At 47.4% G+C, this 13831-nt stretch overlaps 1 protein-coding gene across 1 annotated transcript in view; it reads left to right on the forward strand.

The window, feature by feature from the left end:
* LOC143276665 (EGF-like domain-containing protein 2) overlaps window positions 1-13831 on the forward strand; it is a 62138-nt gene that overhangs the window by 29563 nt on the left and 18744 nt on the right. The window contains exons 3-5 of the mRNA XM_076581289.1: window positions 3474-3593; window positions 5807-5938; window positions 9700-9932. Coding sequence (XP_076437404.1) covers window positions 3474-3593; window positions 5807-5938; window positions 9700-9932 — 485 coding nt within the window. The remainder of the gene's footprint in view (window positions 1-3473; window positions 3594-5806; window positions 5939-9699; window positions 9933-13831) is intronic.

Below are 13831 nucleotides of genomic sequence, written 5' to 3' on the forward strand. Positions count from 1 at the left end.
TTATCATTCGAGGGAACAGGTACAGAGACAGAGAGATACAGACAGATGCAGAGACAGAGAGAGAGACAGAGAGAGAAAGAAGGGCTCTTTATCATTTGAGGGAACAGGTACAGAGACAGAGAGATACAGACAGATGCAGAGACAGAGAGAGAGACAGATAGAGAAAGAAGGGTTATTTATCATTTGAAGGAACAGACACAAACAGGTACATGCACACGTGGCATTTATTTTGTTTTCGTTCACGAGTTTTACGCAAAAAGATGACAGGCCGGGCTGTGTTGCAATGTTCGTCCGTCTGTTACGAGAGAGAGGTGGGGGGGGGGGGGGCGGGGGGCGCGGGGGGGTGCTAGAGACGGGAAAGAAAAACGAGACACAGAGAGAGACAGAGGGGGCCGGGGCGGGGGGGAGGGGGGAGGGTATAAGATAGGGGAAAGAGTTTCAGTTTCAGTTTCTCAAGGAGACGTCACTGCGTTCGGACAAATCCATATACGCTACACCACATCTGCTCAGCAGATGCCTGACAGCAGAATAACCCAACGCGCTCAGTCAGGACTTGAGTGCATGCTTACACATTTGTGTACCTATCGGAATGGATTTCTATTTACATCATTTTTGCCAGAGGACAACACTCTTGTTGCCGTGGGTTCTTTTTCAGTGCGCGAAGTCCGTGCTGCACACGGGACCTCGGTCTATCGTCTCATCCGAAAGACTAGACGCTCAGTTTTGATTTTCCTGTCAAACTTGGGAGAAAGGGCGAGAGCTGGATTCGAACCCACACCCTCACGGACTCCCTGTATTGGCAGCTGAGCGTCTTAACCATTCTGCCACCTTCCTCCTCGGGAGAGAAGGGGAAATTCTTCTTCTTCTTCTTCTTCTGCGTTCACTCGTATGCACACGAGTGGGTTTTTGCGTGTATGACCGTTTTTACCCCGCCATGTAGGCAGCCATACTCCGTTTTCGGGGGTGTGCATGCTGGGTATGTTCTTGTTTCCATAACCCACCGAACGCTGACATGGATTACAGGATCTTTAACGTGCGTATTTGATCTTCTGCTTGCATATACACACGAAGGGGGTTCAGGCACTAGCAGGTCTGCACATATGTTGACCTGGGATATCGTAAAAATCTCCACCCTTTACCCACCAGGCGCCGTCACCGTGATTCGAACCCGGGACCCTCAGATTGACAGTCCAACGCTTTAACCACTCGGCTATTGCGCCCGTCGAGAAGGGGAAAGAAGCGGTGGAAAGAGGACAGGGGGGAGGAAGAAGGGGGCTGGCCCACAGATAATCTGAGATGGATAGACGGATAGACAGAGAGAGAGTGAGTAAATTGAGAACTTGGTGAAAAGATGGGAGAACGTAGGGTACTAAACATAGCTTATTGTATTGTATTGTATTGTATTGTATTGCTCTTTTTATCACATCAGATTTCTCTGTGTGAAATTCGGGCTGCTCTCCCCAGAGAGAGCGCATCGCTATACTACAGCGTCACCCATTTTTTTGCGTGCAGTTTTATTTGTTTTTCCTATCGAAGTGGATTTTTCTACAGAATTTTGCCAGGAACAACCCTTTTGTTGCCGTGGGTTCTTTAACGTGCGCTAAGTGCATGCTGCACACGGGACCTCGGTTTATTGTATCATCCGAATGACTGGCGTCCAGACCACCACACAATGTCTAGTGGAGGGGGAGAAAATATCGGCGGCTGAGCCTTGATTTGAACCAAGCGCGCTCAGATTGTCTCGCTTCCTAGGCGGACGTGTTACCTCTAGGCCATCACTCCTCTAAAGAGAGAAATTGGGAAAGCGAAACAGTTGTGCAGATATGAAAGTGGAGAGAGCTAGAGGGTCTGAAGAGAAAGAGACGGACAGACAGACAGAGACAGAGAGATGGAGACAGAGAGAAACAGACCAAAAGAGAGACAGAGACGGTCAAACACACACACACACACACTCTCTCTCTCTCTCTCTCTCTGTCTCTCTCTCACACACACACACACACACTCTCTCTCTCTCTGTCTCTCTCTCACACACACACACACACTCTCTCTCTCTCTCTCTCTCTCACACACACACACACACACACACTCTCTCTCTCTCTCTCTCTCTCTCTCTCACACACACACACAGTGTCATGAACGGGAAGAAACGGGAAGTGACGAAAGGAAAGACCCGGATGATGATGGTTGTGTATGATCATTTGCATACTTCCCCATCCACACCCCTGACCCTGTCTGTGGGTGCATGTTTGTCTGTGCGTGGCGTGTGTGCGCGCGCGAGCGTGTGTGTGTGTGTGTGTGTGCGTGCGTGAGCAGGGTATTTTTGTCGCGCGCGCACGTGTATGTGTGTGTGGGGTGGGGGTGTGGGCGTGGGGGGTGGGGGTCATTCCTGCAATTTATAGGATTGTCTTGGTGTAGAGATACACATATATGTGTTGTTGTCTTTTTCATGTGCAGAGGTATGTTATTATGCACCATTGTATATATGTTGTTTCATGTAAGGCGCTTAGAGCCCTATACACGGGGAGTTTGCGCCATGTAAGTACTGTCTATTATTATTATTATTATTATTATTATTATTATTATTATATCCGGTGATATAGTGTAGTGTAGTGTAGTGTAGTGTAGTGAAGTGTAATGTAGTGTGTTGTGTTGTGTTGTAGTGTAGAGTAATGCAGTGCATTTTATTGTGTTTTACTGTGCTGTGCTGTGTTGCATTGTCTTATATTGTAGTATGTAGTGCAGTGCAGTGTATTGTATTGTCAGTTTTCTTTCAACTGACAGTTTTCTTTATTTGAAATTCTAGCTGTTCTCTGCGGAGAGAGTGAGCTGTAAAGCCAACACATTTCTTTTCTTCTTTTTCATGTGTGAAGGTGTATTTATTTTATATTTCAAAGTGTATCTTCCGGTAGAATTTTGCTTGAGACGACCCTGACTTCTTTCACGTGCGCAAAGTGCATGCTGCACACGTGACCAGCAGAACAGCAGTAGGGGGAGAGATAAAGGTGAGAGCCACAGACAGACACACAGACAGACACACAGACAGAGACACAGGGCGTTCCATCACTTGTGCAGGTCAATGAGACAACAGCCCCCGAGGACATTATATCATTCTCTGAGATTCGCAGCAAAACATAACTCACGCCCTGACCTCCAGGTCTGCGATACGTCTCGCCTGGCAGGTTCTGCGCATGCCCAAGGCTTCGCTTCCGGTTCCTCTACATGTCTTCCAGTCGTCTCCGTTGTTCATTGGTTCATTAACGTCGCTTAATTTGCCGTCGGTTGTGAATTATGTGGCTTCTTTTTCGCGAGCTAATTAATTCTGTGAAGGAGAGTTGTCTACGTGTTTCAAAGCTCACTGGGGGTTGTTGAGGCAGTGGTGGTGAGAAGTACAATCGCCATAATCCTCATCAACATCGTCATGATTGTCGTCATGTCATTGTTTTATCTATTCGTTTGTTCATGCGTCATGGCAGGGCGGGCAGCCTTCAACTGTCACCGGCCCGGGTCGGGGTGTGTTCATGGCAGCTGTGACTACAACAACCAGTGTTCCTGTCGTAAGGGCTACACCGGCTTTCTGTGTGACCTGGAAACAGGTACTGGGTTATGTGGGGTTCTGTCGTGTCGTGTCGTGTCGTGTTGTGTCTTGTCACGTCGTGTCTTGTTGCGTCGTATCGTGTCGCGTTGTATTGTGTTGTGTCGTGTTGTGTGTTGTTGTGTCGTGTCTTGTTGTGTCGTGTCACGTTGTGTCTTGTTGTGTCTTGTCACGTCGTGTCGTGTTGTGTCTTGTCACGTCGTGTTTTGTTGCGTCGTGTCGTGTCGCGTTGTATTGTGTTGTGTCGTGTTGTGTGTTGTTGTGTCGTGTCTTGTGTCGTGTCACGTTGTGTCTTGTTGTGTCTTGTCACGTTGTGTCTTGTCACGTCGTGTCTTGTTGTGTCTTGTCACGTTGTGTCTTGTCACGTCGTGTCTTGTTGTGTCGTGTCTTGTTGTGTCTTGTCACGTCGTGTCTTGTTGTGACTTGTCACGTCGTGTCTTGTTGTGTCTTGTCACGTTGTGTCTTGTCACGTCGTGTCTTGTTGTGTCATGTCACGTTATATCTTGTTGTGTCGTGTCTTGTTGTGTCGTGTCACGTCGTGTTACGTTGTGTCTTGTCACGTTGTGTCTTGTCACGTCGTGTCTTGTGCCTTGTCACGTCGTGTCTTGTGTCTTGTCACGTTGTGTCTTGTTGTGTCGTGACGTGTTGTGTCTTGTCACGTCGTGTCTTGTTGTGTCGTGTCACGTTGTGTCTTGTCACGTCGTGTCTTGTGTCTTGTCACGTTGTGTCTTGTTGTGTCGTGACTTGTTGCCTCTTGTCGTGTTGTGTCTTGTTGTGTCATGTCGTGTCATATCATGCCGTGTAACGTTGTGTCATGTTGTGTCGTATCGTGTTGTGTCATCGTGTCATGTTGTGTCTTGTCTTGTGTTGTTTTGTCGTGTCATGTCATGTCATGTCATGTCGTGTCCTGTCTTGTGTCATGTCGAGTCATGTAATTTCGTGTCGTGTTGTGTCTGGTTGTGACGTGTCTGTCTTACATTCTCTGTCTGCCTGTCTGTCTGTCTGTCTGTCTGTCATCCTGTCCTGAGTGCATGCCGTGTACCTGTGTTTATGGCCGTGTCTGTGTCTGTGTATGTCTGTGTATGGTGATGACAGTAGTGTCCACACGTGTGTTCTTACATTCTACACATGTCTGTTCTTACATCTTCAGCCTGTCGGTCTGTGTCTGTCCTGTCTTGAGTGCGCGTCTGTGTGTCTGTGCCTCTGGGTGTGTCTTTCTGTCCGCGTGTCTGTGCATGACTACAACAGAACTGTGTATGAGAGTCCATCCGTCTGTTGTCACTTGGTCGGTCGGTCTGTGTGTAACGTGTGTTTGCCTGTCGGTCCGTCTACGTCTATCTGCAACGTCTTGCGCGGTGCGCCGGTGCGTCAGAGCGTATGACTGTGTCTGCAAGCCTGTCTGTCTGCCCGCCTGTCTGTCTGTCTGTCTGTCTGCCTATCTGTTTGCCTTCCTGCCTGTCTGTCTCTGCCTGTCTGTCTGTCTCTCTGTCTGCCTGTCTGTCTGCCTGTCTGTCTGCCTGTCTGTCTGTATGTCTGCCTCTCTGTCTGCCTGTCTGTCTGCCTGTCTATCTGCCTGTCTGTCTGTCTGCCTGCCTGCCTGCCTGCCTGTTTGTCTGCCTGTTTGTCTGCCTGCCTGCTTGCCTGTCTGCCTGTCTCCCTGTCTGTCTGTCTGCCTGCCTGTCTCCCTGTCTGTCTGTCTGCATGTCTGTCTGTCTCCCTGTCTGTCTGTCTGTCTGCCTGTCTCTCTGTCTGTCTGCCTGTCTGCCTGTCTCTGTCTGTCTGCCTGTCTGTCTGTCTGTGTCTTTCTCTCTCTCTCTCTACCTCTGTCTGTCTGCCTGTCTGTCTCTCTCTCTTCTCTCTCTCTTCCTCTCTACCTCTGTCTCCCTGTCTGTCTGTCTGTCTCCCTGTCTGTCTGCCTATCTGTCTGTCTGTCTCTTTGTCTGCCTGTCTGCCTGTCTCTTTGCCTGCCTGTCTCTCTGTCTGTCTGCCTGCCTGCCTGTCTGCCTGTCTCTGTCTGTCTGCCTGTCTGTCTGTCTGTGTCTCTCTTCTCTCTCTCTCTCTCTCTCTACCTCTGTCTGTCTGCCTGTCTGTCTCTCTCTTTCTCTCTCTTTCTCTCTCTCTCTCTCTCTCTCTCTACCTCTGTCTCCCTGTCTGTCTCCATGTCTGTCTGTCTGTCACACACACACGAACCAATGCCCTGTGCTGTGTGGGTAGCCCGGCTGGCGAAGAAGTGCCCCTCTAGCGTCAAGTGCAAGTCGGGTCGGTGTGTGAAGGACAGCCGGGGTCGTACCGTGGGCTGTCACTGTGACTCCGAGTTCTACGGGGCTGCCTGCGACAAGCCGCGCTGTGAGTGGGCTGGATAGCATGATGGAGGATCAGGTGGGGAGAAGGGGAGGGGGGGGGGGGGTAGGTAAGGTTATTGACACAGGATGGGACGGGGGTGAGGTGTACAAGGTGAGATGATTATAAGACTTGGGTGAACTAAGATGAGGTGAGTGAGGTAAGGTAGATTAAGGTATGGTAAGGTGAGATGAGATAAGATGAGCAAGGTAAGGTAGATTAAGGTATGGTAAGGTGAGGTGAGATAAGATGAGTAAGGTAAGGTAGATTAAGGTATGGTAAGGTGAGATGAGATAAGATGAGTAAGGTAAGGTAGATTAAGGTATGGTAAGGTGAGATGAGATAAGATGAGTAAGGTAAGGTAGATTAAGGTATGGTAGGGTGAGATGAGATGAGTAAGGTAAGGTAGATTAAGGTAAGGTGAGATGAGTAAGGTAAGGTAGATTAAGGTATGGTAAGGTGAAATGAGATGAGTAAGGTAAGGTAGATTAAGGTAAGGTGAGATGAGTAAGGTAAGGTAGATTAAGGTATGGTAAGGTGAGATAAGATGAGTAAGGTAAGGTAGATTAAGGCATGGTAAGGTGAGATGAAATTAGTAAGGTAAGGTAGATTAAGGTATGGTAAGGTGAGATGAGATAAGATGAGTAAGGTAAGGTAGATTAAGGTATGGTAAGGTGAGATGAGATAAGATGAGTAAGGTAAGGTAGATTAAGGTATGGTAAGGTGAGATGAGTAAGGTAAGGTAGATTAAGGTATGGTAAGGTGAAATGAGATGAGTAAGGTAAGGTAGATTAAGGTAAGGTGAGATGAGTAAGGTAAGGTAGATTAAGGTATGGTAAGGTGAGATGAGATAAGATGAGTAAGGTAAGGTAGATTAAGGTAAGGTGAGATGAGTAAGGTAAGGTAGATTAAGGTATGGTAAGGTGAATGAGATGAGTAAGGTAAGGTAGATTAAGGTAAGGTTGTGTGATAGGTAGGTAGTAGTTAACGGGTTATGGTAGGTTGGATGTATGTTGTGTTTTAAGGTAATGTAAATGTAAGGTAAGTCATGATAAAACAGTGGAGCAAAGGCGTTTTGGTAAAGGTGAATTGAACAAACGACACACAATAAACAGCAAATTCAGCACACAAGACACATCAAAAAAATGAGAAGTAAGGTCAGATATAGCCGGGGCGGAAGTGACGGAGAAGAGAAAAGTAAGGAGAAGCGAGAATTAGGGCAAGGAGACAGGTAGTGAAAAAGCAGAAGCAAGGTAATGATAAGGTTATGTAGGCAAAAGATAAGAATGAGCAACGAAAATTAATGTGAATAGGGAAGGTAAGGTTTGAATGAATATAACTGACAATACCTCACGGTCACTTAGTCCATCCTCAACGTGCACCACCCAACTTCTGATTCTCCTCTAAAACGTACATTAAGGTTTTCGACGATGGATGGTTATGAGAGTAAGGTAATGGTAATTAAGTAAGGTGGATAAATGAGATGATAAGGTAGGTAGGATTCAGAGGTATGGAAGGTGTAGACAAGGTATGATAAGGTTTAGGTAGATATAAGCAAGGTGTGTGGTAGGAGGGTGGATAGGTAGGGTAGGTGAGATAGGAGAAGGAGGAGAGGCGGTGGTGGAGGCTGTGTAGTTTTATGGTAGGTGCGGATAAAAACATGGTGATGTAATGTTGATTGTATGTATCATATGGTCATGCGAGTGAATCGCGTAAGGGAGTGCGTGCTTTTAAGTCTGTTTAATTATCAGTACGAAGGGTGATGGATGTGATCATGGTCAGTATGTAAAAAGGTAAGGGCTAGGAAGAAGGAACATGAGCGGTGGTTCAGTAGATAGCCCACATAGGTAATAACGAAGTGGGGTACTGGACGGTAGTACGATCAGTACAAACGAGGTCAGTTCAGCAGCACTAGCACACTAAGAGAAGGAAAAAGGTAGTTAAAGCAAATTCTTCGGAAAATCCATAACGATAGGATAAACATAATAAGATTGAGGAAAAAAAAATTAAGGTTGCTGTAAAGGCAAGATACGGGAAGGGAGTAATTCATAAGATAAAGGTGGTAAGATAAACTAAATTAAGTGGTGGTGTAAATATAACAGGGGAACGGCTAACCTTTTATCCCAAATGTTATTGTATTTTATTTCCATTATTTCTCGCAACACAGACAAATATTCAAATGGAAATGGTTGTAATATCATATTAAATATAGTAGTAGTGGTCGATGCAGCAGCAGCAGCACAGTAGCAGCAGTAGTAGAATAGTAGTAGTTTTTGACTCACTTGTGTAAGCAAAGTGAGTCTGTGTTTTAACCCGGTGTTCGGTTGTCTGTGTGTGTGTGTGTGTCCGTGTGTCTGTGTCTGTGTGCCCGTGGTAAATTTTAACATTGACATTTTCTCTGCAAATACTTTGTCAGTTGACACCAAATTTGGCATAAAAATAGGAAAAATTCAGTTCTTTCTAGTCATCTTGTCTAAAACAATATTGCAACTCTTGGATGGGCACAAAAAGATAAAAAAGAAGCCTAATTATATGCAAATTGCATTTACTGTTATATTTATATTTTTTGTATTCTCTAAATTTGGCATTTTGATCTGATATTCTGACACAACAACAAGAGGAGTCATTATTATGATTTTTTGTTCAAACAGGAACTTCTTTTGCTAAGCATGGAATTTTGATTTATTTGCAAACGTTTTTGGTGCAGATAGTAAAAAAGGGAAATTACTCTGTAATTAATGCCAGGGGACTTAATTTATCACAAGTGAGTCTTGAAGGCCTTGCCTCTCTTGTTGTTGTTGTTGTTGTTGTTGCAGTTGAGGTTGTAGTTGTGCTGACGGCGCTTATCCACTGTCAAAAACCAAACTCTGAGCGCTTTGCAAACACGGAGCCATTTGCACAACAGTCTCCCTAGACTGACAGCCGCTTTTAAGAGTGTGTGTGTGTGTGTGTGTGTGTGCGTGTGTGTGTGTGTGCCTGCGTGCGTGTGTGTGTCTGTGTCTGTGTATGTGTGTGTGCTGTTCTTGTTGTTTTTGTTGTTCTTGATTATTGTAAGCCTATTCCTTTCTTTTTTTTAAACCATTGTAACATCACATTTGTAAGAGCGTGCAAGTTGATGCATAAACAAAACAGTTCGGAGAGCAAAAGGCAGTCCATATGAACGTAAAGGGCTTCGCCCACTTACACACACACACACACACACACACACACACACACAGTGAGACATCGAGACAGAGACAAGCATACACGCGGGGGCAGAGAAGGACAGAGACAAAGAGACAAAGAGAAAAGGACAGAGACAGACAGACAGACAGAAATAGACACAGAGAGACAGACGATAGTGGCAAAAAGGCAGAAGGCAAAAGGTAAATGAAAGTTATGCTCCAGGCAAAAACACAAGAACAAGAGATGATGACACCTTCGACGAAAATTAAATTGTACTGACAATAGTAATAATAATAATAATAATAATGGATACTTATATAGCACACTATCCAGAAATCTGCTCTAGGTGCTTTACAAAAACGTTTTTGTTAACATAATACATCACATCTATGTTACATACACACACCAAAATGTGACTACACACACACACACACACACACACACACACAATAGTAAGTAACTATGGTTTTGATATAATCATCACTCCTGACCCACACACCTCCACCCCCGCCTCCCTCCACCCTCCTTACTCCCCTCACCCCCTCACCCCACCCCCACCCCCACCCCCCCTCTCTCTCTCTTTCCCTCCCCTCTCAAAACAGACACCATGGAATGTTTCTTCGACCGCATGCTGATCGGCCTTCACCCCCTGGGGTTCAAGGGTCACATCCGCTACATCGACAAGCTCACGACCAGCGCGTGCGACCTCAAACTCATCTCGCAGAGCAAGGCCGCGGGGTCACGCGACTTCGATGAGGTCAGCTGGCAAGGTTACGGGATCAAGGCCGCTCACAAGAAGGACACTTGCAACGGTGACGCTGCATACTCCACAACGGTGTGTGTGTGTGTGTGGGGGGGAGGGGCGAGGAGGGGGTTGGAGGGGGGTCGGAGTGTGTGTGTGTGGAGGGGGGGGGGCTGTGTGGTTTTGATGCCGGATGGCTGGATAAAAACCATGGGTGGATGAATGATTGATTGTACTGTATCACTATGCCGTTCTCCTGCGGAGTACATCGCGGTAGCCGCAGTGCGGTGCCACCCTTTTTAATTTTTGTTTTATTTTCAGTCTGCAAGTGGAGTGGATGTGGATGTGGAGTGATGGCCTAGTGATGGCCTAGAGGTTAACGCGCCCGCCTAGGAAGCGAGAGAATCTGAGCGCGCTGGTTCAAATCACGGACTTAGCCGCCGATATTTTCTCCCCCTCCACTAGACCTTGAGTGGTGGTCTGGACGCTAGTCATTCGGATGAGACGATAAACCGAGGTCCCGTGTGCAGCATGCACTTAGCACACGTAAAAGAACCCACGGCAACAAATGGGTTGTTCCTAGCAAAATTCTGTCGAAAAATCCACTTCGATAGGAAAAACAAATAAAACTGCACGCGGGAAAAAAAAAAAAATGGGTGGTGCTGTAGTGTAGCGACGCCCTCTGCCTGGGGAGAGCAGCCCGATTTTCACACAGGGAAATCTGTAGTGATAAAAACGAATTACAAATACAAATCTAAGTGAATATCTGTGTGTGAAATATTGCGCTGCTCTCCCCAGGGAGAACGCGTCGCTACCTTTTTCTCTTTTTATTTTATTTTATTTTATTTTATTTTTCTGCAAGAGCATCTATTTTTTTGACTCACTTGTGTAAACAAAGTGAGTCTATGTTTTAACCCGGTGTTCGGTTGTCTGTGTGTGTCTGTGTGTCCGTGGTAAACTTTAACATTGACATTTTCTCTGCAAATACTTTGTCAGTTGACACCAAATTAGGCATAAAAATAGGAAAAATTCAGTTCTTTTCAGTCATCTTGTTTAAAACAATATTGCACCTCTGGGATGGGCACAAAAAAAAATTAAAAATGAAGCCTAATTATATGCAAACTGCATTTACTGTTGTATTTATATTTTTTGTATTCTCTAAACTTGGCACTTTGATCTGATATTCTGACCAGGGACAACACTTGTTGCCACGGGTTCTTTTACCTGTGTTAAGTGCATGGCTGCACACGGGACCTCGGTATATCGTCTCATCCGAATGACTAGCGTCCAGGCCACCACTCAAGGTCTATGCGTTACCACCAGGCCACAACGCCATTTCATCCACCCTTTTAACCACCCACCCCTTTGTTGATCCACCCACGAGTGGATGGCTAAGGAAGTGAGTGAAGGGGTGGGTGAATGGGAAAGTGTGTGTGTGTGGATGGATGGATAGTTAGAATATATGTGGGCGAACAAAGGGGTGGATGGATGGTTGGATGGAAGGGTGGATAAATGATGGGTGGGTGGAGTATGGATGGAAAGAGAAAGGGGTGTGTGGGTGGGGTAAAACGGTGGATGGGTAGAACAGTGTATGGGTAAAAAGGTAAAGGATCGGTGGATCGATCGAAGGGTGGCTGGATCGATAAATGCATTGACGGATAGGTTGGTGGGTAGATATATGGTGGAGTAGTAGTAGTAGTAGTAGTAGTGTATGATTATTATTATCATTATTCTTATTATTGATTCTTATCTATCTTCGTTCTGATGGGTGGTGGGTGTGGAGGCAGAGGAGGTGGGTAGGTGAATGACTGGGTGGATGGAAAGGTATTGGATGGACTGGGGGTGGGTGGGAAATGTTGGGTGGATTAGGGGTGGATGGACAGGTGTTGGGTGGATTGGGGGTTGATAGGAAGGTGTTAGGTGGATTGGGTGGGGGGCGGTAGGTGTTGGGTGGATTGGGGGTGGATAGGAAGGTGTTGGGTGGATTAGGGGTGGATAGGAAGGTGTTGGGTGCATTGGGGGTGGATGGGAAGGTGTTGGGTGGATTAGGGGTGGATAGGAAGGTGTTGGGTGGATTGGGGGTGGATGGGAAAGTGTTGGGTGGGTTGGGGCTGGATGGGAAGGCGTTGGGTAGATTGGGGGTGGATAGGAATTTGTTGGGTGGATTGGGGGTGGATGGGAAAGTGTTGAGTGGATTAGGGGTGGATAGGAAGGTGTTGGGTGGATTGGGGGTGGATGGGAAAGTGTTGGGTGGATTGGGGGTGGATGGGAAGGTGTTGGGTGGATTGGGGGTGGGTGGGAAGGCGTTGGGTGGATTGGGGGTGAATGGGAAATGTTGGGTGGATTAGGGGTAGATAGGAAGGTGGGTGGATTGGGGGTGGATTGAAAGGTGTTGTGTGGATTGGGGGGCGTGGGGGGTAGGTGTTGGGTAGATTGGGGGTGGATAGGAAGGTGTTGGGTGGATTGGGGGTGGATAGGAAGGTGTTGGGTGGATTGGGGGTGGATAGGAAGGTGTTGGGTGGATTAGGGGTGGATGGGAAGGTGTTGGGTGGATTGGGGGTGGATAGGAAGGTGTTGGGTGGATTAGGGGTGGATAGGCAGGTGTTACGTGTATTTGGTGTGGATGGACAGGTGTTGGGTGGATTGGGGGTGGATAGGAAGGTATTTTATGGATTACGGGTGGATGGACAGGTGTTGTGTGGATTAGGGGTGGATGGGAAGGTGTTGAGTGGATTAGGGGTGAATGGGAAATGTTGGGTGGATTAGGGGTGGATAGGAAGGTGTTGGGTGGATTGGGGGTGGATTGAAAGGTTGTGTGTGGATTGGGGGGGGGGGTGTTCGGTGGATTGGGGGTGGATAGGAAGTTGTTACGTGGATTGGAGGTGGATAGGAAGGTGTTGGGTGGATTAGGGGTTGATAGGAAGGTGGGTGGATTGGGGGTGGATAGGAAGGTGTTGGGTGGATTAGTGGTGTATAGGCAGGTGTTACGTGTATTTGGTGTGGATGGACAGGTGTTGGGTGGATTGGGGGTGGATAGGAAGGTGTTTTATGGATTACGGGTGGATGGACAGGTGTTGTGTGGATTAGGGGTGGATGGGAAGGTGTTGAGTGGATTAGGGGTGAATGGGAAATGTTGGGTGGATTGGGGTGGATGGGAAGGTGTTGGGTGGATTGGGGGTGGATTGAAAGGTGTTGTGTGGATTGGGGGGGGGGGGTGTTGCGTGGATTGGGGGTGGATAGGAAGTTGTTACGTGCATTGGTGGTGGATAGGAAGGTGTTGGGTGGATTAGGGGTGGATGGGAAGGTGTTGGGTGGATTAGGGGTGGATAGGAAGGTGTTGGGTGGATTAGGGGTGGATGGGAAGGTGTTGGGTGGATTAGGGGTGGATGGGAAGGTGTTGGGTGGATTAGGGGTGGATGGGCAGGTGTTGGGTGGATTAGGGGTGGATAGGAAGGTGTTGGGTGGATTGGGGGTGAATGGGAAGGTGTTGTGTGGATTGGGGGTGTATAGGCAGGTGTTACGTGTATTTGGGGTGAATGGACAGGTGTTGGGTGGATTGGGGTTGGATAGGAAGGTGTTTTATGGATTACGGGTGGATGGACAGGTGTTGTGTGCATTAGGGGTGGATGGGAAATGTTGGGTGGATTAGGGGTGTATAGGAAGGTGTTGGGTGGATAAGGGGTGGCTAGGAATGTGTTGGGTGGATCAGGGGTGGATGGGAAGGTGATGTGTGGATTGGGGGAGTAGGTGTTGGGTGGATTGAAGGTGGATATGAAGGTGTTGTGTGAATTAGGGGTGGATGGGAAGGTGTTGGGTGGATAAGGGGTGGATAGGAATGTGTTGGGTGGATCAGGGGTGGATGGGAAGGTGTTGGGTGGATTAGGGGTGGATGGGCAGGTGTTGGGTGGATTAGGGGTGGATAGGAAGGTGTTGGGTGGATTGGGGGTGAATGGGAAGGTGTTGTGTGGATTGGGAGTGGATAGGAAGGTGTT

The sequence above is a fragment of the Babylonia areolata genome, chromosome 32, assembly GCF_041734735.1.
Source record: "Babylonia areolata isolate BAREFJ2019XMU chromosome 32, ASM4173473v1, whole genome shotgun sequence".
NCBI classification, from domain to species: domain Eukaryota; kingdom Metazoa; phylum Mollusca; class Gastropoda; order Neogastropoda; family Buccinidae; genus Babylonia; species Babylonia areolata.